We start from the raw sequence: 27,114 nt of genomic DNA, 5'->3' as shown, positions 1-27,114 counted from the left end.
CTGCCTGGTCAACACAATGAAACCCCGTCTGTACTAAAAATACAAAAATTAGCTGGCCGTGGTGGTGCACGCCTGTAATCCCAGCTACTTGGGAGGCTGAGGCAGCAGAATCGCTTGAACCCAGGAGGTGGAGGTTGCAGTGAATCGGGATCATGCCACTGCACTCCAGCCTGGGTGACAGAGTGAAACTCCGTCTCAAAAAAAAGTCTTTCAAGAAAATAAGTTCCAGGACCAGATAGATTCACAGATGAATCCTACCAAGTATACAAAGAAGAACTAATACCAATTCTTGTAAAACTATTCCAAAAAATTGAGGAGGAGGGAATTCTCCCTAACTGATTCTACGAGGCCAGTATCATCCTGATAACAAAATCAGACAAGAACACAACAAAAAAGAAAACTACAGATCAATATCCCTGAATCACATAGATACACAAAGCCTCAGCAAAATACTAGCAAATCAAATCCAACAGCACATCAAAAAGATCATATACCATGATTGGGTCGGATTTAACCTGGGGATCCAAGAATGGTTCAACATATGCAAATCCATAACGTGATACATTCCATCAACAAAATGAAGGACAAAAGCCATATGATTATCTCAATAGATGCAGAAAAAGTATTCAATAAAAATCAGCATTTCTTCATGATAAAAATCCTCAACAAACCAGGCATAGAAGCAACATACCTCAACATAATAAAGGCTACATATGACAAGCCCACAGCAAACATAACATTTAACGGTGAAAAGATGAAAGCATTCTCTTTAAGAACTAGAAGACAAGAATGCCACTTTCACCACTCTTATTCAACAGAGTACTGGAAGTCCTAGCCAGAGCAGTCAGGCAAGAGACACAAATGGAGGGCATCCAAATTAGAAAAGAGGAAGTCAAATTATCCCTGTTTGCTGATGATATGATCTTATGCCTAGAAAACCCTAAGGACTCTAAAAACAACTCTTAGATTTGAGAAATGAATTCAGTAAAGTTTTAGGATACAAAATTAATGTACAAAAATCAGTAGCATGTCCACATATTAGTAACGACCTAGCCAAGGACCAAATCAAGGAGGCAATACATTTGCAATAGCTACAAAGAAAATAAAATACATAGGAATATATTTAACCAGGGAGATGAAAGATCTCTATAAGAAGACCTACAAAACACCAATGAAAGAAATTGTAGATGACATAAACAAATGGAAAAATATCCCATGCTCATGGATTTGAGGAATCAGCATCGACATGAACATACAGTCCAAAGCAATCTACAGATTGAATGCAATCTCTATCAAAACACCGTCATTTTTCACAGAATTAGAAAAAACAATCCTAAAATTCATATAGAATCAGAAAAGAGCCCAAATAGTTTAAGCAATTCCAAGCAAAAAGAACAAAGCTGGAGGCATTACATTACCTGATTTCAAATTATACTTCAAGCCTATAGTAACCAAAACAGCATTGTACTGGTATAAAAATAGACACATATATCAATGGAACAGAATAGAAAACCCAAAAATAAAGCCACCTACCTACAACCAACTAATCTTTGACAAAGTCAGCAAAAATATACACTGGGGAAAGGACATCTTATTCAATAAATATTTCTGGGAAGATTGGATAATCATTTGCTGAAGAATGAAACTGGACTGGTATTTCTCACCATATACAAAGATGAACTCAAGATGGATTAAAGACCTAAATCTAAGACCTGAAACTATAAAAATTTTAGAAGAAAACCTAGGAAAAATTCTTTTGGACACTGGCCTAGGCAAAGAATTTATGATGAAGTCCTCAAAAACAAATGCAATAAAACAAAAAATAGACAAATGGGACTTAAACTAAAAGAGTTTCTTCACAGCAAAAGAAAGAAATCATTTTAGACAAGGTGTGATGGCTAATGCCTTGTAATCCCAGCACTTTGGGATGTCGAGAAGGGCGGATCGCCTGAGGTCAGGAGTTTGAGAACAGCCTGGCCAACATGGTGAAACCCTGTCTCTACTAAAAATAGAAAAAATTAGCCTGGCATGGTGGCACACGCCTGTAGTCCCAGCTACTCGGGAGGCTGAGGCAGGAGAATCGCTTGAACCAGGGAGGCAGAGGTTGCAGTGAGCCGAGATCGTGCCACTGCACACTCCAGCTTGGGCGACAGAGTGAGACTGCACCTCAAAAAAAGAAAAAAAAAAAGAAAGAAATCATTTTATAAAAAGGACACCTACACTTGTATGTTTATTGTAGCAGTATTCATAATAGCAAAGCTATGGAATCAATCTAAGCCCATCAACAGAGGTTTGGATAAAGAAAACGTGGCATATGTATAACATAGAATACTACTCAGCCATAAAAAAGAATGAAATCATGTCTTTTGTAGCAACATGGATGGAACTGGAGACCATTATGCTAAGTGAAAGAGGTCAAACCAGAAAGTCAAATAACACATGTTCTCAATTATAAATGGAAGCTAAACAATGGATACCCTTGGACATACAGAGTGGAACAAGAGACATTGTAGACTTTGAAAGGTGGGTGGGCAGGAGGGGGTGAGGCTTGAAAAGTTACCTATTGGGTACAGTGTTTACTATTTGGGTGCTGGGGACGCTAATAGCCTAGACTTCGCCATGATGCAATACATGCGTGTAAGAAATCTGCATCTGTGACTGGGTGCAGTGGCTCACACCTGTACGCCCAGCACTTTGGGAGGCTGAGGCTTACGGATCACTTGAGGTCAGGAGTTCAAGACCAGCCTGGCCAATATAGTGAAACCCCGTCTCTACTAAAAATACAAAAATTATCCGGGTGTGGTGGCACACAATTGTAGTCCCAGCTACTAGGAAGGCTGAGGCAGGAGAATCGCTTGAACTCAGGGGCGGGATGGGGGACGGTGGGTGGGCGCGGAGGTTGCAGTGAGCTGAGATTGGGCCACTGCACTCCAGCCTGGGGCAACAAGAGCAAAACTCCATCTCAAAAAAAAAGAAAAAAAAATTGTTAAGATGGACTTACCCTGTATGGCCCGTGATGTTAGCTAGTGTTGGTTCTACCCTCTCTAATAAGGAAGCAGTGGATGACAAGAGACTGCACTGTATCTCAAGGCACAAGCCACAACACTTGGCTAATTTTTTAATTTTTGTAGAGACGGAATTTTGCCATGTTGACTAGGCTGGTGGCAAACTCCTGACCTCAGGTGATCTGCCCACCTTGGCCTCCCAAAGTGATGGGATTACAGGCATGAGCCTCTGTGCCTGGCTGAAGCTGCACATTTTTTTTTTTTTTGAAGGGACCAAGAAGCTGCCAGACATTTGGTTCTCCCAGCAGCAACCCAATGCAAACCAAAAATGAGGGAAATGCCCAAAATGGGGGGATCATACTGTCCCAAGATCTGAGTAGGATGTACTTCTGAAGGATGAACAATGTTCAATCCTAAGTATGACAAGCAGAAAGCTTATGTACTTGGTGAAAGTAGCATGTTTGTCCCCAAGAGGCATTTCATCTTGAAGACACGTGGTGCCACCTCCTGACTGAAAGCATTGACTCCCCTGTTGAAGCTTGCTAGGGATTACAGCTTCTACTAACCAACATTCTACTTTCCACTTTCATGAGATCAGTTTTTTAACTCCCATTATGAGTGAGAATGCGTGATATTTGTCTTTCTGTGCCTGGCTTATTTTACTTAACATAATGTCCCCCAGGTCCACCCATGTTCCTGCAGATGATAGGATTTCATTCTTTTTTTTTATGGCTGAATAATATTCCATTGTATATATAACCATGTTTTCTTTCCTTTTTTTTTTTTTTTTGGTGGAGTTGCCAGGGAATGAACATGTTTTCTGTTTTAAAAAATTTTATGAAATGTTATTTTATTTTATTTATTTTAATTTTAAGTTCAGGGGTACATGTGCAGGTTTGTTATACAGGTAAACTCATGTCATGGAGGTTTGTTGTGCAGATCATTTCATCACCAAAGTATTAAGCCTAGTACCCACCAGTTATTTTTCCTGATCTTCTTCCTCCTCTCACCCTCCACCCTCAGGGAGGCCCCAGTGTCTGTTGTTCCCCTCTATGTGTTCATGTGTTCTCATCATTCAGCTACCACTTCTAAGTGGGAACATGCAGTATTTAGTTTTCTGTTCCTGCATTAGTTTGCTAAAGATAATGGCCTCCAGCTTCATCCATGTTCCTGCAAAGGGCATGATCTTGTTCGTTTTTTTATGGTTGCACAGTATTCCATGGTGTATATGTACCACATTTTCTTTATCCAGTCTACCATTTTGGGCATTTAGGTTGATTCCATGTATTTGCTATTGTGAATAGTGCTGCAGTGAACATGCATGTGCATGTGTCTTTATGGTAGAATTATTTATATTCCTTTCAGTATATACCTAGTAGTGGAATTGCTGGGTTGAATGGTAGTTCTTGTTTTAGTTCTTTCAGGAATCATCACACTACTTTTCACAATATATGAACAAAAGATCAACAAGTCCAGCAATTGGTTATTTGAAAGAATAAATAAGATAGATAGACTGCTAGCGAGAATAATAAAGAAAAAAAGAGATAAGATCCCCAAATAAACACAACCATAATGACAAAGGGAATTTTGCCATGGGACACGCCGAAATACAAAAAAAAAAAAAAATTCACAGAGACTACTGTGAACATCTCTATGCACACAATCTAGAAAACCTAGAAGAAATGGATAAATTCCTGAAAACATACAAACTCCCAAGATTGAACCAGGAAGAAATTAAATCCCTGACCAGACCAATAACAAGTTCTGAAATGGAATCAGTAATAAAATCCTACCAACCAGAAAAAGCCCAGGACCAGATGGATTCACAGCTGAATTCGACCAGATGTATAAGAAAGAGGTAGTACCATCTCTACGGAAACTATTCCAAAAAAATGACCAGGAAGGACTCATCCTCAGCTCATTCTATGAAGCCAGCACCATTCTGATACCCAAACCTGGCAGAGACACAACCAAAAAAAGAAAACTCCAGGCCAATATCCTTGCTGAACATAGATGCCAAAATCCTCAACAAAATACTAGCAAACTGAATCCAGCAGCATATTAAAAAGCTAGTCCATCACAATTAAATAGGCTTTATCTCTGTGATACAAAGTTGGTTCAACATATGCAAATCAGTAAATGTGATTCATCATATAAACAGAACTAAAAACAAAAACCATATGATCTTGTCAATAGTTGCAGAAAAGACTTTTCATAAAATTCAACATCCCTTCATATTAAAAATCCTCAACAAACTAGGCATTGAAGGAACATACATCAAAATCATAAGAGCCATTCATGACAAGCCCATAGTCAACATCATTCTGAACAGGCAAAAGCTGGAAGTATTCTCTTTGAGAACCAGAACAAGACAAGGATTCTGTCTCACCACTCCTATTTGACATAGTACTGGAAGTCCTAGCCAAATCAATCATGCAGAAGGAAAAAAAAAGGGGGGGGGATATACACAGGAAAAAAGGAAGTCAAATTATCCCTGTTTGCAGATATGATTCTACAAGTATAAAACCCCCTAGTCTCTGCTCAAAAGCTCCTTGATCTTATAAACAACTTCAGCAAAGTTTCAGGATACAAAATTAATGTATAAAAACAAGTAACATTTCCATACACCAACAACATCCAACCTGATAGCCAAATCAAGACTGCAATACCATTCACAATAGCCACAAAAGAATAAAATATCCAGGAATATAGTTAATCAAAGAGGTGAAAGAGCTCTACAATGAAAATTATGAAATACTGCTGAAAGAAATCAGAGATGACACCAATGGAGAAACATTCCATGTTCATGGACGGGAATAATCAGTATTGTTAAAACCACCACACTGCCCAAAGTAATTTACAGATTCAATGCTATTTGTATCAAACTACCAATGACATTCTTCACAGAATTAGAAAAAATATTTAAAAATTCATGTGAAACCAACAAAGAGCCTGAATAGCCAAGACAATCCTAAGCAAAAAGAACAAAGATGGAGGCATCACATTACCTAACTTCAAACTGTACAACAAGGCCACAGTTACCAAAACAGCATGGTACTGGTACAAAAACACACACATTGATAAATGGAACAGAATAGAGCCAAGAAATAATGCCACATGCCTACAGCCATCTGACCTTTGACAAAGACAACAAGATGAGCAATGGGGAAATGACTCCCTATTCAACAAATGGTGCTGAGATAACCGGCTATCCAAATGCAGAAGATTGAAATTGGACTCCTTCCTCACACCATATACAAAAATCAGCTCAAGAGGGATCAAAGACTTACATGTAAAATCTAAAATCATAAAAATTCTGGAAGATAACCTAGGGAATATATAGCATTCTGAACATAGGACCTGGCAAAGATTTCATGATGAAGCTGCCAAAAGCAATTGCAACAAAGCAAAAATTAACAAGTGGGACCTAATTAAACTAATGAGATTCTGCACTGCAAAAGAAACTATCAGCTGTAAACAGACAACCTACACAATGGGAGAAAATATTTGCAAATTATGAATCTGAGAAAGATCTAATATCTGGAATCTATAAGAAACTTAAACAAATTTACATGAAAAGAAACAACCCCATTAAAAAGTGGGAAAAGGACATGAATATTTTTCGAAAGAAGACATACATGTGGCCAATAAGCATATGAAAATGATTAACACCACTAGTCATTAGAGAAATGCAAATGAAAATCACAGTGAGATACCATCTCACACTAGTCAGAATGGCTATTATTATTATTTGAGACAGAATCTTGCTCTGGCACCTAGGCTGGAGTGCAGTGGCACGATCTTGGCTGGCTCACTGCAACCTCTGCCTCCCGGATTCAAGCAATTCTCCTGTGTCAGCCACCCGAGTAGCTGGGATGACAGGCACCCGCCACCACGCCCAGCTAATTTTTGTACTTTTAGTAGAGGAGGGGTTTCACCATGTTGGCCAGGCTGGTTTCAAACTCCTGACCTCAAATGATCCACCCACCTTGGCCTCCCAAAGTGCTGGGATTACAGGCATGAGCCACCGTGCCCGGCCAGAATGGCTATTATTAAAATGTCAAAAAATAACAGATGCTGGCAAGGTTGTAGAGAAAAGGGAACGCCTATATCTGCTGGTGGAAATGGAAATTAATTTAGCCATTGTGGAAAGTAGTTTGGCAGTTTCTCAAAGAATCTAAAACAGAATTACCATTTGACCCAGCAATACCATTATTGGGTCTCTACTCATAGGAATATAAATCATTCTACCATAAAAATAGATAAATAGTGCTGTATGTTCATTGCAGCACTATTCACAATAGCAAACACATGGAATCAACCTAAATGCTTATCAATGGTAGACTGGATAAATAAAATGAGGCACATATGCACCATGGAGCACTACACTGCCATAAAAAGAATGAGATCATGTCCTTTGCAGCAACATGGATGAAACTAGAGGCCTTTATCCCAAGCAAAGTAACACAGGAACAAAACACCAAATACTTCTTGTTTTCACTTGTAAGTGGGAGCTAAGCATTGAGAACGTACGGACACAAAGATGGGAACAATAGAACACTGGGACCTATTTGAGGTTTAAAGGTGGTAGGACGGTGAGGATCAAAAAACTACCTATTGGGTACTGTGCTTATTACCTGGGTGACGAAATAATCTGTGCACCAAACCCCATGACATGCAACTTACCTATATAATAAATCCTGTACATGTACCCCTGAAGCTAAAATAAAAGTTAAAAAAGCTTAGACACTAATTAATTGTGCAAACAAAGAGACATTCCATTTTGGAATGAAATTACCTTTAAGTGGGCTTGTTAGAAAATATGCTTAACTTGACTTTAAAACATCCCATAATCAGTTTTACCTTATTGCCATGTTTTGAATAATTTTTCTCAGCCCTATGTATGGAAGACATACTTGACAGCAATATCTCAAGCATACCCTGAGAATGGTCTAGGAAGAATGTAAGTTGGGATTTCTGAGCTAAGAAATAAGGGAGTGGCCAACCCAGAGATTCACTCCATATCTGCGAAGGACATCTGAACCCCTGGCCCATTTGTTGTAATGCAGGCCATACAAGGGATCAAGGCTCTTTGTTTTGGCTTAAATGGAGGTTGCTAGGTGGAGCTTGCTAAGTGACAATCCTGTATAAACCATATGCTTTTTACACACGTTAGTGGTTTTCCTGTCCAGGTGGCTGCTCTGGGACCACCGTATATGTAAGTCTTCAATAAATTCTATGTCTTGTTCGTTGGCTCCAAATCTCTTCTTCAGCCTCTTGGAAATGATGGCACTCCCCAAGAGAAGAATGATCCAGGTACCACCTTCAGGCCCCTAAAATTTGGTTCCTAGGACTCCACACATTTATTTTGCGTTGGGACCTAGAGCAACCAAAACTGTGCACTGACTTTACGTTTTTGCTCCTGATAAAAACATCCAGGAGGAGGTGGATGTTGGTGAGACTGCCTCTCCCTCCTCAGCTCCTTACTTTCCTAAAGCTGCACCCCACTCCCAACTGGAAGAATCCACATAGTATTGAAAACTTAAAAATCACAGAATTCTGGAATCCCCAAACATTAGAACAATAGATTCTGAGAATAGCATAATCTTAGGAAAATGCCAGCTTGGGGAGGCTGTTTAGCTCAGTCCTGGAACCATCCCATAAAACACTGCCCATAATGGGTCTTCTTAGACTACCCATGAAGATCTCCTGGACACACTTATTTTGCCTCCTTAGAAGAAAATGTCCAATTCTAGCTACACTCCCTTCTACTGCAGCCAAGAGGAAACCAACAGATTTGCCCAGGTTTTGATGGTGAAGGGGAAGAATATCCTTTCTCCACTCAGCTTTTCCTGGTCCCAGCTCCACTGTCGCAGCAGAATTCTAATTTTCATATCAGCAAACACTTATTAAATGCTTGCTCTGTGTCACAACTCATTGAATTGTCCCAAATACCTCAGAAGATCAACACAACCATTTGTCCCATTTTCCAGATGGGGAAACTGAGACACAGATAGTGTCCAAGGCCTCATTTTCAGGGACTCTTAGGATCATTCCATTTTACAACCATTTAGTCATGCTAAAAGCCTTCCACTGGTTGAGCATGTGCCAAGCAAAGTCTGTGCTAAGGGCCTTCGATGCACGTTATCACCAACCCCGAACAACGCTACACAGAAGGTACTATTGTTATCATCCCCCAAACACAGATTGAAAAAAGGCTCACAGAGGGAAGCTTACTTTTTCTATGGTCTTCATGTCTGTCAGTCTCCAAAGTCATAGGGTGCTCCCCGCATGCCATTATCCAAGACGTGAACACTACAGCCAGCTGAACTCCAACCTAGCTTTCTCTTCCATCTCCTTTGCTCAAAGGGAGGTGGAGACTTCCACAGGGATCCCAACCCACATAGAATTCCTCTTGATGTCACTGAGTTCCTGAAAAACTTCCCCCACTCTCCCTTGGGCACCTGCTGACATCATCCCAAGCCCAGATCTTCAGCTTTGGAAAAGCACCCACAGGGGTGTGCTGGTAAATGTTTATCAGCTGGCTCTTGGGAAAAAAAGACCTCATTTGTGGAGTTTTCTGATTGCTGTGCTGTGCATGCATTCACTATGGCCAATTTCAAACAACCGGCCAAGGTGGTGTCACTGAACATGGAGTTGGGAAGAGATGTGCAAAACCATACCATCATATGGTATTTTCACCATACAGACACAAATAGACATAAACGATCTCAATAGCACAGATAACGGTAAACTCTAGTAAAATAATTAGGATGTGATCAGCCTTGAGTACTTATTACCTTCTTTTAAAAGTATAATATATTCCATTTTAAGTTTGCATAATTTAATTAATAATGACTATTTCATAATAAGCTCACATCATTACTGAACATTTAATAATCAGCTCTTCTGCCAGGTTCACCGTGCCCTGCCCCTCACCTGCATGTTCTACATTGAGCCCTGATGAAGCCCCTGTCCTGGGAAGAAGGAAACTTCTTAAGGACAATGCCTAAGGACAAAATTCAGCACACGTACACAGGTGTGGTCCTACGAGTTATTACTGCCTTTTTTTTTTTTTTTTTTTTTGAGACAGGGTCTGGCTCTGTTGCCCAGGCTGAAGTGCAGTGGCGCAATCTTGGCTCACTGCAACTTCTGTCTCCTAGATTCAAGTGATTCTCCTGCCTCAGCCTCCTGAGTAGCTGGGATTACAGGCGCCCACCACCATGCCGAGCTAGTTGTTTTTTTTTTTTTTTAATTCTTTATTTTTAGTAGAGATGGGATTTCATCATGTTGGCCAGGCTGGTATCAAACTCCTGACCTCAAACAATCTACCCATCTCAGCCTCCCAAAGTGCTGGGATTACAGGTGTGAGCCAACACACCTGGACTATTAGAGCATCTTTTGATAGAGGTTGGTGTTTTAGTTTGTTTAGTGTTGTTATTACCGAATATCTGTGGCTGAGTAATTTATAATAAAAAGAGATTTATTTGGCTCACAGTCCTGCCGGCTGTACAAGAAGCATGGCACCAGCATCTGCTTCTGGTGAGGGCTTCAGGCTGCTTCTACTCATAGCAGAAGGCAAAGTAGAGCCAGCATGTGCAGGGATCACATAGTGAGAGAAGAAGCAAGAGTCAGAGGGTATGGCCAAATTCTTTTAAACAACCAGCTCTCATGGTAACTAATAGAGCAAGAACCCATTCATTACCATGAGGAGGACATCAGGTAACTCCTGGATCATGAACCAAACACTTCCCATTAATTTCCACCTCCAATATTGGGGATCAAATTTCAATGTGAGGTTTGCAGGGACAAACATCCAAACGAGAGCAGTTGGTAAATGGGAAATTCAGCCACTTCTCCAGGACCACTCTTACCAATAGTCCCATAATTCAACAACTACAGAGGCCTCTAGGACCCTACTCCATCTTCAGACAATGTTTGTGCTGCCCTGGTTGTTAAATATGTTTATTATCATCATCTGTAATATTCAAATCCATACATACATCCTCCTTACAAGGAATCTTTCAGTATCTCACAACTGATGATTTATACTCCATGGGTATACATTGGGTCACATTATGCATTTTATACCTTTTGAGAAACTCTGAACTAATAATATTTCTGAGACCTCTTCAAGCTCTGACATGCTGTGTTTAGACTTGAACCCCAAGCTTGAGTTTAAGAGTGAAAGGAGATGCAGAAAAGAAGTTGGGGGCAGGTATGAGTACCAGGAAGACTTCCCCATGGATGTGGGAGAGTATGGCATTAAATTACATTGACACACAGAAACTGTGGGAAATAACAAATCGTTGTTGTCTTAAGCCTCTAAGTGTTGAGCTGTTTTGTTATGTAGTATTAGATAACTAATACACAGGTATTTTCTAGTTATGATAGAAAATAGCTAATTTTCCATTAAAGGGAGAAATACCAAGTTCCATCTTAATGAATTTAAGTTCTTAAAAAGGAGAGTCAATTAAAGAAACATTAAATTCATATATGAGTGGTACTCAGACACGACAATAAAAAAGAAGGCAACAAGCACTTATCTTGGTTCAATGATTTTTCAAGCATTTTTCATAGAAGCCAAATTTCCTAAGATATAGGTTAACTGCTATAACAAAGACCCAAAACAGTGGTTTAAAGGGGCTTACATAAGATGGAAATTTAATTTTCTTTCTTTCTTTATTTTTTGAAAATGGAGTCTCGTTCTGTCACCCAGGCTGGAATGCAGTGGCACCTTCTGGGCTCACTGCAACCTCGGCCTCCCAGGTTCATGCGATTCCCCTGCCTCAGCTTCCCGAGTAGTTGGGATTACAGGTGTGTGCCACCGCGCCCGGCTAATTTTTGCATTTTTAGTAGAGATGGGGTTTCACCATGTTGGCCAGCCTGGTCTTGAACTCCTGACCTCCAGTGATCCACCTGCCTTGGCCTCCCAAAGTGCTGGGATTACAGGTATGAGCCACTGTGCCCGGTGGAAATTTAATTTTCTTACACTTAATGGCTCTGCATAAGCAACCCAGAGCTCATCGGGCAGTTCACTGATATCAAAGACCCAGGCTCCTTCCATGTTGTTGCTGCTCCTTCCTAAGTTGTTGCTCTTGCTATCCCAGTTAGCCAGAAAGAGGAAATATTCTGGAAGGAAACCTTGCCCCTCCCTCTAAAAGCATAAACTGAAAGTTGCATGCATCACTTTCACTCACTTCTCATTGGTCAGAACTTGGCTACACGGCCATACGCAGCGGCAAGGGGGCTTGGGAAATGTAGTTTTTAACTCTAGATAATCATGTCGCTGGATAGAATTCTATTACTATGGAAGACAGGGAAAACAAATATTGGGAGACATCTAGGTGCCTCTGAAATATGAACCTTTTCTCAAATACAGTCATATATGAATTTAATATATCAAACCAGATGACAATGAGAGCTATACCTCCAAGCACCTGAAACATCTGAATGCCTTTCCCCTCCGTATGAAAGGTATTACACAGAGTTTAAAAAAAAAAGTTTATCCAGCAGCTTCAGGTTATAAGAATATTTGTTTTAGGGTGACCTGAATCATCTCTGACTATTTAACATGCCCTTCCTTGCAAGCTGGTTGTTTGGATTAGAGGATACCCTGCTTGTCAAGCACACAGCTCCATCCGTGCCTGGCACAAAGTGGCAAATTTAAAAAATTTGGTTGGGCGCAGTGGCTCATGCCTGTAATCCCAGCACTTTGGGAGGCCAGGCAGGTGGATCACTTGAGGTCAGGAGTTCAAGACCAGCCTGGCCTACCTGGCAAAACCCCATCTCTACTAAAAAAACAAATTAGCCGGGTGTGGTGGCACACGCCTGTAATCCCAGCTACTCGGGAGGCTAAGGCAGGAGAATCGCTTGCACCTGGAAGGCAGAGGTTGCAGTGAGCCAAGATCACACCACTGAACTCCAGCTGAACTTTAGTTCAAGTTCCTCCATTCCTGGCTTCCTGTCTGGAGGTGGGATGGTGAAGGGAGCTGTTCTAAGAGTACTTGCTCTCTCCCTTCCTGTCTGAATAGGAAAACCAGACTCACCACCAACCACCATCACCACACACATGCCACCACCACAAGATGGTTAAGAGGTTAGTCCTGAATGGGTGTTAAGTGCTGGGGGGTGAGGATCAGAATGGGATGGGAAGGTGAAAGCTAAGGGAGTCAAAGGAGATGGGCTAAGCTGAGTCTCTACTCCAAGAAAGACATTCTAGCAGCAGATCCAAGAGACAAAAGGTGGCACTGTGTGTGAGTCACTCAGCTTTCCCAGAATTTCCACCACTTCTGGACACAGGATGCCTCAGCTCAGCCAGCCAAACCCCATTCCCCAAACCTACAGATACCTTGAGGGATTCAGTTTCCAAGTCTGAGAATACAGTCGCATGAAAAGGACATTGAATTTTGTTAAATAGTACTTGAGGGTAGGATATAATATCCAGGAAGTTCATTTCAGGACAATAAGGCTTTGAAAATATTTGGTGCAGAAAAGGTAGTTAATCACTTTTTAAATCATTAAGACGCTCCCCTCCAGAGACTGGGGTTCAGAGGTGATCTCTACACCTTAGACTTTCAAAACACACACACACACACACACACACACACACACTGACACACACTACAGCAAAGTTCTTTTTTTTCTTTTTTTAAATTTGATACAGCAAATTTCTGATACACCAACACAGGTAATCTTTGATTATTGTTATTTAACATTAACTTGAGTAGAAAACAAGAACTCTTTGAACAAAACCCTTTCAATTGATTTATTTCTTTTGTTTTCTAAATCTTCAGCTTACTTTCCGTATTAACATTCTAGTGTTCCATTATACAGTAGGGTGGCTGGCTATAGTTAACAATAATACATTGCATATTTCAAAATAGTTAGAAGAGAGGATTTTGAATGTTCTTACCACAAAGAAATGACAATGTCTCAGTAATGGATACAATAATTACCCGAATTTGATTGTTATACATTGCATACATGTATCAAAACATCACACATATGTACAATTATTATGTACATATATATACCACAAATATGTACAATTATTATGTGTCAATTAAAAAAATCTAATAACCGATTAATTAAGGTTATCCTTAATTAAATAATGAACAAAGAGTTTTCCTTGTTGTCTATCAAGACTTTCTAAAACAACATGGTCTGCCAGCTGTGGTGGCTCACGCCTGTAATTCCAGCACTTTGGGAGGCTGATTGGGGTGGATCACTTGAGGCCAGGAGTTCGAGACTAGCCTGGCCAACATGGTGAAACCGCATCTCTAGAAAAATACAAAAATTAGCTGGCCATAGTGGTGTGCACCTGTAGTCCTAGCTACTTGGGAGGCTGAGGCATGAGAATTGCTTGAACCTGGGAGGCAGAAGTTGTAGTGAAATGAGATCACGCCACTATGCTCCAGCCTGGGTGACAGAGTGATAATCTGTCTCAAAAAAATAAAACAAAATAAAATAAAATAAAACAACATGGTTTCCCTATTTGATAGATGGAGAAACAAGTCCCAGAGGTTAAGTGACTTGCCCAGTGAAGAAAAGACAAAGCTGCCGCTTGTACTCAGATTGTCTGGATCCTAAAATCAATAGCCTAAAAAGGTAATAATCTGCCTCTTACACCCCACCAAAAAATTCTGTTCAATTCTGTTGAGCTGAGAGAGAAGAACAGAGAGACTGGAAATTTGAAGAAAGGGGAATGGCCCCAGAAGATTTCCCTTTGTGAATTCAATCTACCCTTACTCAGGTGGGAGATTATAGGTTATATAACCACCTCCCATATAAAGCAATCTCTTCTCCAATGACATTCAAACCCGGAAAACTTGAATCCCAGGGTGTTCAGATTTCGGTATAAGCTGATCTCCAGGACCTATTTAGGCAGGATCTGGTGCCCAGGACAGAACCTGTTGACCTGGCACCATGGAGATGGGAGGGGCTATCACCATCTTTCTGGCACTTTGCTTGTCTTGCCTGTTCATCCTCATTGCCTGGAAACGAATGAATAAGGCAGGAAAGCTGCCCCCAGGTCCTACACCAATTCCTTTCCTGGGGAACCTGCTGCAAGTTCGAACTGACGCTACGTTTCAGTCTTTCATGAAGGTGAGTCTGTCTGTCTCCTCTAATAGGGCTAAAAGCAACTAATCCTATAGCCAGATTCACATAGAACCTTATGACTTCTAAAGACAGACTCTCAGAAACACAGACTTTGCAAATCTTAGAATTCTGAAATTTCAGAATCCTAAAATATTGGAAACACACATTCTCAGTACATTGAGATAAGATTTTCATGATCTCAGGACTTTGGAATCACAGTACATTATATTTTTAAACACAAGGACTCTTTGACTCAGGTTGTCTTAGCACTTTGAGAGTTGGTATCATGAAGTCTTAAGATTCTAGAAATTTAACATTTCAGAGAGAGAAGTGTGAATCTTAGAATTCATCAAATCCAGGTCCATTATTTTAGAGATGCAGACAGTAAGTCTTGCGGGGAGGGATGAGCTTTTGCCAAGGGTGACAGGAGCCAAGACTTCCATGCCTCTTTCCCAGTATTCCTTCCAAGCCCAGATTTACCTTGGTTCCTTAGTACCATGTTTATATCCCTCTGAAATCGCCATCCTCTAAAATCCTCAATTGGCCTATGCTTGGTACTCCAATCAGCCCCTCCTACTGTGTTTTCCTTCACTCCAAGCTCAGGGAGAAATACGGCCCTGTGTTCACTGTGTACATGGGTCCCCGGCCAGTGGTGGTTTTATGTGGACACGAAGCAGTGAAGGAAGCCTTGGTAGACCAAGCGGATGAGTTCAGTGGCCGTGGAGAACTGGCTTCAATAGAGCAAAACTTCCAAGGTCATGGTAGGTAGCAACAACAACAAAAACAATAAGACCAGAAATGACTGCAATGCACTCCCTATATGCCAGGTTCTTTGGTAAGCAGTCCACATGACTTACTGCATTGACTCCCTTAGGAGAGCTGTTAACATTATACTAATGTTGTCAATGAAAAAGCTAAGATAGGCCGGGTGTGGTGGCTTATGCCTGTAATCCCAGCATTTTGGGAGGCTGGGCGGGGGGTGGATCACCTGAGGTCAGGAGTTCGAGACCAGCCTGGCTAACATGGTGAAACCTCGTTTCTACTAAAAACTAAAAATAAAAATTAGCTGGGTGTGGTGGCGCATGCCTGTAATCCCAGCTACTCGGGAGGCTGAGGCAGGAGAATCGCTTGAACCCGGGAGGCAGATGTTATAGTGAGCTGAGATCACACCATTGTACCCCAACTTGGGCAACAAGAGTGAAACTCTGTCTCAAAAAAAAAAAAAAAAAGCTAAGCTAAAGGTTAGATAATGTCACACAGTAAGTGGTAGGATCACTTTATTTTGAACCTATGCCATCCGACTCTAAACTGTCTTCTGTGTTATTTCTGCTCTTATTTTAATGGATTAGTGATATTCTTTTTTTTTTTTTTTGAGATGGACTTTCACTCTTGTTACCCAGGCTGGAGTGTAACGGCACGATCTTGGCTCACTGTAACCTCTGCCTCCCAGGTTCAAGCAATTTTCCTGCCTCAGCCTCCCGAGTAGCTGGGATTACAGGCATGCGCCACCACGCAGGGCTAATTTTGTATTTTTAGTAGAGACGGGGTTTCTCCATGTTGGAAAGGCTGGTCTCCAACTCCCAATCTCTGGTGATCCACCCGTCTCAGCCTCCCAAAGTGCTGGGACTACAGGCATGAGCTACCAAGCCCGGCAGATTAGTGATATTCTTTATGCACCCACTAAAGCTGTCATAGCCAACCTTATTTCTCATCTTCCTATACTCATACACATACCTAACCCATAGGTCTCTGCCTTCTTCACTTAGGTAGATCTTTTTCTCCCAAGCATCCATCTCTATCTGCCCACATCCTTCAATTCCAAGCAGACTCACCACATACTGTCTGTCTGTCTATCTATCTATCTATCTATCTATCTATCTATCTATCTATCTATCTATCTATCTATGTTCCTATTACCTTTTCTTCCTTTTGTCCATTGATCCATATTCATCAGAAAATCCATTCATTATTCTTTCTATAAAAACATCTTTCACTCTATTATCTATACATCTGTCAATTAACTTTCTATGTATTCATCTATCCATCATTCCATCCATTCATCAATGCTTTCATCATTCATACATCTATCAATCTATCCACTCTCCAACCGTTATCCATCTATCTCAAACCATCCATCCATTAACCATCCACCCATCTATTAAGTCTTCCATCCATCCATCCATCCGTCCGTCCGTCTGTCCATCCATCCATCCATCTGTCATTCCAGTCATAAACTCTTCCTTCATCAATAAAGCAAAATAATTTCATTAGATCTAGTGAATTGGTTTAAGACTCTCATCAGTCCACACATTTAGTAATTTCTAAATGTGTCTTACTACACGGTAACTCCTTTTCTGTAGGTATATCGATGTACAAGTGTGAGCTTCTGTGTACACATATGTGTACGTTCAGAGAATCCAAGTATTACATAGAAAATAGAATTAATATCCCCATTCCAGGGCACTCTATATGGCACTCTGTCCATACATCCCTCCACCGTCCACCTTCCTATGCATTCACTCAGTTATTTATTTATTTTTCCAGTTCCACCTCTCCTTCCTGTAAGAAACACTCTTTGATCTCCTCCTATCATTCCTACACTGATTCCCTTTTCCTCCACCTCAGTCTGGACTTTTTTTTTTTTTTTGAGGATCCTGCAGAGAGGGAACCTTACTCTCTTGATTGAGACTTGAAGGTTGAGAATGGCTTCCTTGACAGCAGAGTCTAGAGCTTTCATAATCTGTCCCCATCACTGTCTAGTACAGAGTTGAACACAGCAAGGGGAGGGAGGCAGAAGCCTGAGACTGAGATCTTGGCAGGTGTAGCTCTGGCCAATGGAGAACGATGGAGGATTCTCCGACGCTTCTCCCTGACCATCCTTCGGGACTTCGGGATGGGAAAGCGGAGCATTGAGGAGCGAATTCAGGAGGAGGCCAGCTACCTACTGGAGGAGTTCCGGAAGACCAAGGGTATGGGGGCCACAAGGGGGAGGACCACTAGGTGACTGGGTGGTTATGGAGCTCTGAGTCATGAGAAGATGAACTTTGGTGGGAGAAAGGTCTGGAAAGGAAGAAGAGGGAAAATATTAAGAATCCACTAAGATTTCTGGCAGCTTCCATATTAAGAGTTTACATGAGCTGGGCATGGTGGCACATGCCTGTAGTATCAGCCGCCTGTGGGGCTGAGGCTGGAGGTTGCTTGAGCCCAGGAGTTCAAGGCTGCAGTGAGCTATGATCATGCCACTGCACTTCAGTATGAGAGACACAGTGAGACTGTCTCAAAAATAAAAAAAAACAGTTAACATGGAAGACCCTCAGAGACCACTTACTAGAAACTTTAATCAGTGGATCTCAGGCTGTCTGTGAGCTCTTGATATCCTATGCAGATTTTGGTGACATGTGACTTTGTGACTTTTCTTGAAGACAGGCTCAAATTTCATTACATTTGTATATCCGTATTATGGTAAAAAATACGTAATATAAAAGTTACCATATTCATCATTTTAAGTGTCCAGTTCAGTAGTGTTAAGTATATTCATGTTGTGAAAAAAATCTTTTGAACATTTTTATCTTGCAAATCTGAAACCCTATACTCATTTAATTATGTTTTAAAAGGAGTTCAGTCCCACCAAAAAATAAGGTCTAGAAACACTGGGGTCTATAGAGAAAAGACACAGAGGCTGAAAAAAAACCAGAAAAATAGATAAGAGGTAGAAATAGAGACACATTTTCTCTACATCCAAGGCGCCTTGCCTGGTCTACATGGGTGATTAACAGGTCTATATAAAAGCTTCAAATGCCCATGTACCCCAGAAATTTTCATAAAATTGTGTATTTGTGAATATGTGCATTATTCTAGAGAAATTCTTCCCAGATCTACTGATCTTGTTTTACAGAAGGTGTAGGTGAGGGCAAGGGAAGGATTTTGTTTTGTTTTGTTTTGTTTTGTTTTGAGACAGAGTCTTGCTCTTGTCACCCAGGCTGGAGTGCAATGGCACGATCTCGGCTCACTGCAACCTCCACCTCCCAGTTTCAAGCAATTCTCCTGCCTCAGCTTCCTGAGTAGCTGGGATTACAGGCGCCTGCCACCACACCTGGCTAATTTTTGTATTTTTAGTAGAGACAGGGTTTCACCCTATTGGTCAGGCTGGTCTCCAACTCCTGATCTTGTGATCTGCCTGCCTCGGTCTCCCAAAGTGCTGGGATTACAGGCGTGAGCCACTGCACCTGGCTGGGAAGGATTTTTCTAATTGCCCAAATGGAATCATCAGTACAGCTAGACAGAATTCAGGAACTTTTATAATGTGTCCCTTATCCCACTTTTCCCCAAATATGTGAGTCTCTAACAACAACACATTTAAGTAATAATAATAAAAAATAATGATTAAGCTCAACTAGCTTTTCTTGAGTGCTTACTGTATGCCAGGCATTGTGCTAATTATTTTATATGGATAATGATAATGAATCCTCATGAGTCAATGAAACGGTTCCCAAATCAATTTGCAGATTGGTCAATCTAGACCCAAAACACAAAAATGAAGTGGCTCACACATGCAATTAAGTAGGAGAGCTGGGACTCAGATGCATCACTGTGACTCCACACCCCATATTCATGATCATTGCCTCCAACATAAACAATTTCTACTGCCCAGGTGCCCCCATCGACCCCATCTTCTTGCTGAGCCGCACCGTTTCCAACGTCATCAGTTCTGTTGTCTTCGGAAGTCGCTTCGACTATGAGGACAAGCAGTTCCTGAATCTGCTGCGGTTGATCAATGAGAGTTTCATTGAGATGAGCACTCCCTGGGCACAGGTGCCCACCCCACCACCTCTCTGTCCATGCACCAACCCCAGTTAACTAGCACCTTCCTATACCCCACTTGATCCTCCCCACACCCCTGGGAGGTGAGTACAGTAGTTCCCCCTCATGGCTGGAGGATATGTTCAAGACCCCCGGTGGATGCCTCAAACCATGGATAGTACCCAATTCTGTAGATACTAAGTTTTTCTGATATATATGTATCATGACAAAATTCAATTTATAAATTGAGTGCAGTAAGAGACTGGCATTCATAAGTAATAAAATAGAACAATTATAACAACATATTCTAACAACAGTTGTGTGAATGTACTCTTTCTCTCTCGAAATATCTTATTATATGTGATATTTTTAGACTGCAGTTGACTGCACGTAACTGAAATGGTGGAAGGTAAACCAGGGTTAAGGGGGAACTACTGTCTCAATAGGACCCAACTTCTGGGAAGCAAAAGGGCCTCACCTGATTCTTAGACCCAGCACTGGATTTTGAGTCCAGCTGTCCAACTCCAGACTCAGCCCATGCTGGCCCCTGGCGCCCATCACTGACAAAGACCCCTTGCCTATTCCCACAGCTATATGACATGTACTCTGGAATCATGCAGCATTTGCCAGGAAGACACAATCGCATCTACTACTTGGTAGAAGAGCTCAAGGACTTCATTGCCTCCAGGGTCAAGATCAATGAAGCATCCTTTGACCCCCAAAACCCTCGGGACTTCATTGACTGCTTTCTCATCAAGATGCACCAGGTACCTCCTCTTCTTCCCCTGGTCCTTCCCTCTCACTTCTCAACCTCTAGTCCCTGCAACTTTCAACCAATCTGCAAGCATTGAGGACAAAACAAAACAAAACAAGCATTATTTCACAGCATTTACTTTTATCTATAGATGAATATAGAAACTGTAAAAGTATAAACTGTTACAGCTTTAAAACAGATTTTGAATCTAGAAATTTTAGGAATTTGGAAAATTTAGGAACTTGGAAACTTAAAATCTTACAGCTTATACATTCCAGAGAGTTACAACTGTAGTTTTGAGTCTTAGAATTTCAGAAACCTAGAACTTTTCTGAAGTTTAAAATTTAAGTTAACGTTTAAGTTAAACATTTAAGTTAAAGTTAAAAGATTTGAACCTGTAGGGACAGTAGGGCACAGAGTTTAAATTTAAATTAAAGGTTCAATAACATAAAAATATAAATTTACAAATGTATAAAACTCTAAGAAATGATGATACAGAAGTATTAATCTTCTGAATTTGTATACAGATATATCTCTAATTCTATATCTGTATAGAGATATGTCTCTATTTCTATATCTCTATAGATATATATATCTATTTCTACATTTCTATGGAAATTTAGAAGGTTAATACTTCTGTATCATCATTTCTTAGAGTTTTATACATTTGTAAATTTATATTTTTATAGTATTGAATCTTTGCCTTTGGAAATTTAAATTCTATACACTACTATCCCTACATGTTCAAATATTACAAGGCATCCTACATTCTTCTCCTCCCATCCTCCCTATTGTTCACTTCATCTCATCCACCCCAGCTTCTGCCTTGCTGTTCCTCTAACACATCAGGCACGTTCCTGCCGCAGGACCTTTGTTCTGACTGTGTCCTCTCCCAGACACGCTTGGTTTACCCACCTATTGTCTCCCTATACAATAGACAATAAAGCCAATGAGAAAATAACACAATAGGCCAGGCGCAGTGGCTCACGCCTGTAATCCCAGCACTTTGGGAGGCCAAGGTGGGCCTATCAACTGAGATCAGAAGTTTGAGACCAGCCTGGCCAACATGGTGAAACCCCATCTCTACTAAAAGTACACACACACACAAAATTAGCTGGGCATGGTGGCGGGTGCCTGTAACTCCAGCTACTCGGGAGGCTGAGGCAGGAGAATCACTTGAACCCAGGAGGTGGAGGTTGCAGTGAGATGGGATCATGCCACTGCACTTCAGTCTGGGCAACAGAGCGAGACTCTGTCAAAAAAAAAAAAAAAAAGACACTAAAGACAGAAGAGAATGATTCCATTCACTATCCCCTCACTCTCAGGATAAAAATAAACCTTATACAGAATTCAACCTCAAGAACTTGGTCCTCACCACTCTGAACCTCTTCTTTGCTGGCACGGAGACGGTGAGCTCTACACTGCGCTATGGATTCTTGCTGTTAATGAAGCATCCTGAAGTGGAAGGTGAGTCCACCCTGAGCTGCCTATCTGGTACCTCCCCCTCCCAACATAAAGAAGACATCATCTTGAAAATTTAGAATCCCACGGCCTCAGGCTCTTCACCCTTTAGAACTTCAGGACTTGAAACATGAAATCCCCAACTTTACCGGGTGATTTAACTTAATCTTCTACTTGGTGTCTGCGGCCTGTGGCTGCTGTAACAAATTACCAGGAACTTAGTCGTCTAAAACAACACAAATATATTATCCTTCTGTTCTGAATTTCAGAAGTTCAAATAGGCTTTCACTAGCTGACACCAACGGACTATCTGATTCTCTGCCTTTTCCAGATGTTAAAGCTGTACTCCTTGTAATCCTGGCTTCACGACTCTGTCCTCCATCTTCAAAGCCAGCAGCGTAGCTGCTTCAAACCTCTGTTTACTTCTGGCATCCATCACATCTTTTATTCTTTTTCTTTGTTTTTGGAGACAGAGTCTTCCTCTGTTGCCCAGGCTGCGGTGCAGTGGCGTGATCTCAGCTCATGCAACCTCTGCCTCCTGGGTTCAAGCTATTCTCCTGCCTTAGCCTCCCAAATAGCTGGGATTACAGGTGTGTGCCACCCCACGCCCAACTAATTTTGTAGTTTTAGTAGAGACAGGGCTTCACCATCTTGGCCAGGCTGGTCTCAAACTCCTGACCTCAGGTAACTCACCTGCCTTGGCCTCCAAAATGCTGGGATTACAGGTGTGAACCGCTGTGCCCAGCCTCACATTTTTTTTTTCTAACTCTGATTCTCCCGCTTCTCTCTTATACAGACACACGATATTATATTGAGGGCGAATCTCGACAACCCAGGCTAATCTTTTCATCTCAAGATTCTTAATTTACTGGCATTTTCAAAGTCTCTCTTGTGTTTTTGTTACCCTTATATACATAGCCTTCCAGGCATTAGGTTTTAGAGACTTGAAGGTGGTTATCTTTGATGGCCATTATTGAGCCAACCACCCTGCCAAAGTTAAATAGAATCTGTCTCCAATAAATTATGATCTGGTCCATTTGGGTAACTTTAGTAATGAGGAACTCACTACTTGCTTAAGGAAAATTCCCAGTTTTGGCCCCTCTCTTTAATAATGCAATTCAAAACAAGCCAAAGAATTTCTCCTGGTGCAGATGAGAGACGTTAACACACTTCCACTCAAATGTTTCTAGTGTCACCTCCATTGTCTGAGTTGTCTTTCACTGGTCTAAATAATCAGGCTGGGTGCGGTGGCTCATGCCTGTAATCCCAGCACTTTGGGAGGCAGAGATGGGCAAATTGCTGAGGCCAGGACTTCAAGACCAGCCTTACCAACATGGTGAAACCTTTTCTCTATTAAAAATGCAAAAAGTAGCCAGGTGTGGTAGCGCACACCTGTAATCCCAGCTACCTGGGGGGCTGAGGCATGAGGATCATTTGATCCCAGGAGGCAGAAGTTGCAGTGAGCCAAGATTGCACCACTGCACTCCAGCCTGGGGACAGAGCAAGACTCCGTCTAAAAAAAAAAAAGAAAGAAAAAAAAATCAAATCAAATCAACTATTTATTGGATGCTTCTCTGTGCCAAGCACTGTCCTAGTTCCTTGTACACCAGACTTTATGTAATGTTTACAACTCTATGACCTTGTCCAACTATCACACTCATTTTGAAGATGATGAAACACAAGTTCAGAGGTGAAGTCACACAGGCCAGGTGCGGTGGCTCACGCCTGTAATTCCAGCACTTTAGGAGGCCGAGGCGGGCGGATCACGAGGTCAGGAGATCAAGACCATCCTGGCTAACACGGTGAAACCCTGTCTCTACTAAAAATATTTTAAAAATTAGCTGGGCGCAGTGACGGGCACCTGTAGTCCCAACTACTCGGGAGGCTGAGGCAGGAGAATGGTGTGAACCCGGGAGGTGGAGCTTGCAGTGAGCTGAGATCCTGCCACTGCACTCTAGCCTGGAAAACAGAGTGAGAAGACTCCATCTCCAAAAGAAGATAGAAAGTGAGGTCACTCATCCCTAAACCCTAAAATGCGAAGAGGAGTAACTCCACCAGTGGTGATCTTAATCAGTCACATAACCGCTTGTCATTTGTGTCAACCCTGTCCTAGTCACCTAGCATGCCTCTTTCCCATTTTGTAAAAATCCCATGTATGAGAGCCAAGCTGGGACCATGGCTTTTTGGTGCTTTTAAGTAAAGACCAAATGTCCTGGCAGCGTTCAGGACTCCAAGCTGCCTGTCTCCCGATGTCTGATGAGTAATTGAGCATCACCAGTGTGTCAGTTGTTAAGTTAAAGAAGCGACCAAACAGGCCAGGTGCGGTGGCTCACACCTATAATCCCAGCACTTTGGGAGGCCGAGGTGGGTGGATCACGAGGTCAGGAGTTCGAGACCAGCTTGACCAGCATGGTGAAACCCCATCTCTATTAAAAATACAAAAATTAACCGGGCAGGTGGCAGGTGCCTGTAATCCCAGTTACTCTGGAGGCTGAGGCAGAAAAATCACTTGAACCCGGGAGGTGGAGGTTGCAGTGAGCCGAGATCATGCCATTGCACTCCAGCCTGGGTGACAGGCTGTTTAAAAAAAAAAAAAAAAAAGAGAGAAGGGAGCAAACATGCTTGGCTTTCACTTGAGATCTCTTTCTGCTGGAGCTAGGAATGCAGGATTTGTCCTGGCTTCCCTAGCAAAAACACCTCCTGCTTTTGTTTATTTTTTCTCTGTTCTCCGCTATATTTTCTGGCCCCTTCCAGCTAAGATCCATGAAGAGATTAACCAGGTGATTGGACCACACCGGCTCCCAAGGGTAGATGACCGGGTCAAGATGCCCTACACAGATGCCGTCATCCATGAAATACAGAGACTGGTAGACATCGTGCCCATGGGTGTCCCCCACAACGTCATCCGGGACACTCAGTTTCGAGGCTACCTTCTGCCCAAGGTGGGGTTGCACCCTCATTGCCTCCCTTCCACTGCACTCCTCTCTCTCCCTGGTTCCCTACGTCTGTAGCCCAACACTGATTTCTCCTAACTGCCCCCATTTTCACCCCAGGGCACAGACGTATTTCCCCTGCTTGGCTCTGTCCTCAAAGACCCCAAATACTTCCGCTACCCAGATGCCTTCTATCCCCAGCACTTTCTGGATGAGCAGGGCCGCTTCAAGAAGAATGAAGCCTTTGTGCCTTTTTCCTCTGGTAGGTTTCTCTGGTCTGACTTCCTCCAGGCATGTGCTAAATCCACGCCCCTGCCACTGGTCTGTATTTGAAGTTCAAGTCACAATGTGAATTTGAAGGTTATATCTTAGAACCACAACATTTTAGAATCCCAGAATTAGTAAATATTAGAATGATTGACTCTGATAATTAGAAAAAAAAGTTGGCTCAGTAATAGCACTAAACAGGGCATAAACCAACTGGCTGTTAAGAACAAAATAAGACATATTTTCTATTTTTCCAGCCAGATAGTCTCTGAACCTTTGCCATTGATCTATGAAAGCAGCCATAGACAATATGTAAATGAATGAGCATGTGTGTGAGCCTGAAAAACTGTTTACGGACACTGAAATTTGAATTTTGTTTTATCTTCATATAACACAAAAGAATCTTTTTTCCCCAACCATTTTAAAATGCCAAAAGCATTCGTAGATTGCAGGCTGTATGAACACAAGCAGCAGTGCAAATTTGCCCAACAGACAGTCATTTGCCTACTCATGTCATAAAATCTTTATGCAGCAACATTTTAAGTGTATGTTGGCATGGCACAGTGGCTCACACCTGTAATCCCAGCACTTTGGGAAGCCGAGGCAGGTGGATCACTTGAGGCCAGGAGTTCGAGACCAGCCTGGCCAACATGGTGAAACCCTGTCTCTACTAAAATTCAAAAATTAGTCAGGCATGGTGGCGGGCGCCTGTAATCCCAGCTACAAGGGAGGCTGAGGCACAAAAATCACTTGAACCCGGGAGGCGGAGGTTGCAGTGAGCCGAGATCATGCCACTGCACTCCAGCCTGGGTGACAGAGTAAGACCCTGTCTCAAACAAACAAAAAACAACAGCAACAAAAAGTGTATGTCATTTGGAACCTGGAGTCAGGACGGTGGTTGGGAATCTGGACTCCACTCCACCATTTAGAAATGGTGGAGCCTTGGGTGAGTCACTTCAGCTCCCATCTGTGAAACAGGGATTAATCCCTCCAAACAATTGGAAGAGTGGCTTACAAACAGTAAGTGTTATTAAGGGTGAGTTTTCACTTTTTTTTGTCACCAGTGTCTGGCACCTAATAGGCATTTGACAAACCCTTGAGTAACTGAAATGAACACAACCTTGAAACTCATGGATCCTATAGAACCATTCCCTCTTGGAACGGGATGGAATCCCAGCCATCAGAGAAGTAGCAGGTCCTAGCTGAGCACTAACTATAGGTACCCACTAAGCCTGTGTAACACCCCTTTATAAAGCAGTCACAGTCATGAGCCCTGAGGTGCCGATGAGGCAGCTGAGGCTCAGTGGGGTGGTCAGTCCAGACACCCCCGACATCCCCATGACCTGTGCAGGTGCGACCCTTCCTTCTGCCCTCCCCTGTGCCTCCAGGAAAGCGCATCTGCCTGGGCGAGGCCATGGCCCGCATGGAACTCTTTCTCTACTTCACCTCCACCCTTCAGAACTTCTCTCTACACTCGCTGGTGCCGCCTGCAGACATCGATATCACCCCCAAGCTCTCAGGCTTTGGCAACATCCCCCCGACCTACGAGCTCTGCCTTGTGGCCCGCTGAGCTACACCTCCTGCGGGGCAAGGAGGAAGCGGTGAAGAACGCAGCTCTCCTCTCGTGTTCAGGAGCACCCCCTCTTCCTCATCTTACTAATCCTCAAGCATCCCTAAGAGGAGGCACTATGATTACAGAGTCAGCCAGGGTCACCTGAGAATGTACAGCTGCATGTTTTCCCCTCCCATAGAAGAGCAACGCCCTGTGCAAGATTTGCACCTCTGCCTGCAG

The 27,114-nt window shown here is 42.2% G+C and overlaps 1 protein-coding gene across 1 annotated transcript; it reads left to right on the top strand.

Moving 5' to 3' along the window:
* Window positions 1-14,129: 14,129 nt before the first annotated feature.
* CYP2G2 (cytochrome P450 family 2 subfamily G member 2) lies at window positions 14,130-26,892 on the top strand. Its single transcript, XM_003812467.4, has 9 exons — window positions 14,130-15,113; window positions 15,706-15,868; window positions 17,927-18,076; window positions 19,759-19,919; window positions 20,498-20,674; window positions 21,987-22,128; window positions 24,877-25,064; window positions 25,176-25,317; window positions 26,711-26,892. The coding sequence occupies exons 1-9, from the start codon at window positions 14,934-14,936 to the stop codon at window positions 26,890-26,892; spliced, it is 1,485 nt and encodes a 494-aa protein (XP_003812515.3). The 5' UTR covers window positions 14,130-14,933.
* Window positions 26,893-27,114: the final 222 nt, after the last annotated feature.

This window comes from Pan paniscus, chromosome 20 (assembly GCF_029289425.2).
Source record: "Pan paniscus chromosome 20, NHGRI_mPanPan1-v2.0_pri, whole genome shotgun sequence".
In the NCBI taxonomy this organism is placed as follows: Eukaryota; Metazoa; Chordata; class Mammalia; order Primates; family Hominidae; genus Pan; species Pan paniscus.
This window is presented reverse-complemented; position numbering and strand designations above follow the sequence as displayed.

Coding starts and splice junctions, on each gene's coding strand:
- CYP2G2 (XM_003812467.4), top strand. CDS start 14,934: ATGGAGATGGGAGGGGCTATCACCATCTTTCTGGCACTTTGCTTGTCT. Junction 19,920..20,497: donor TGAGCACTCCCTGGGCACAG/GTGCCCACCCCA, acceptor CTATTCCCACAG/CTATATGACATGTACTCTGG. Junction 25,065..25,175: donor GAGGCTACCTTCTGCCCAAG/GTGGGGTTGCAC, acceptor TTTTCACCCCAG/GGCACAGACGTATTTCCCCT.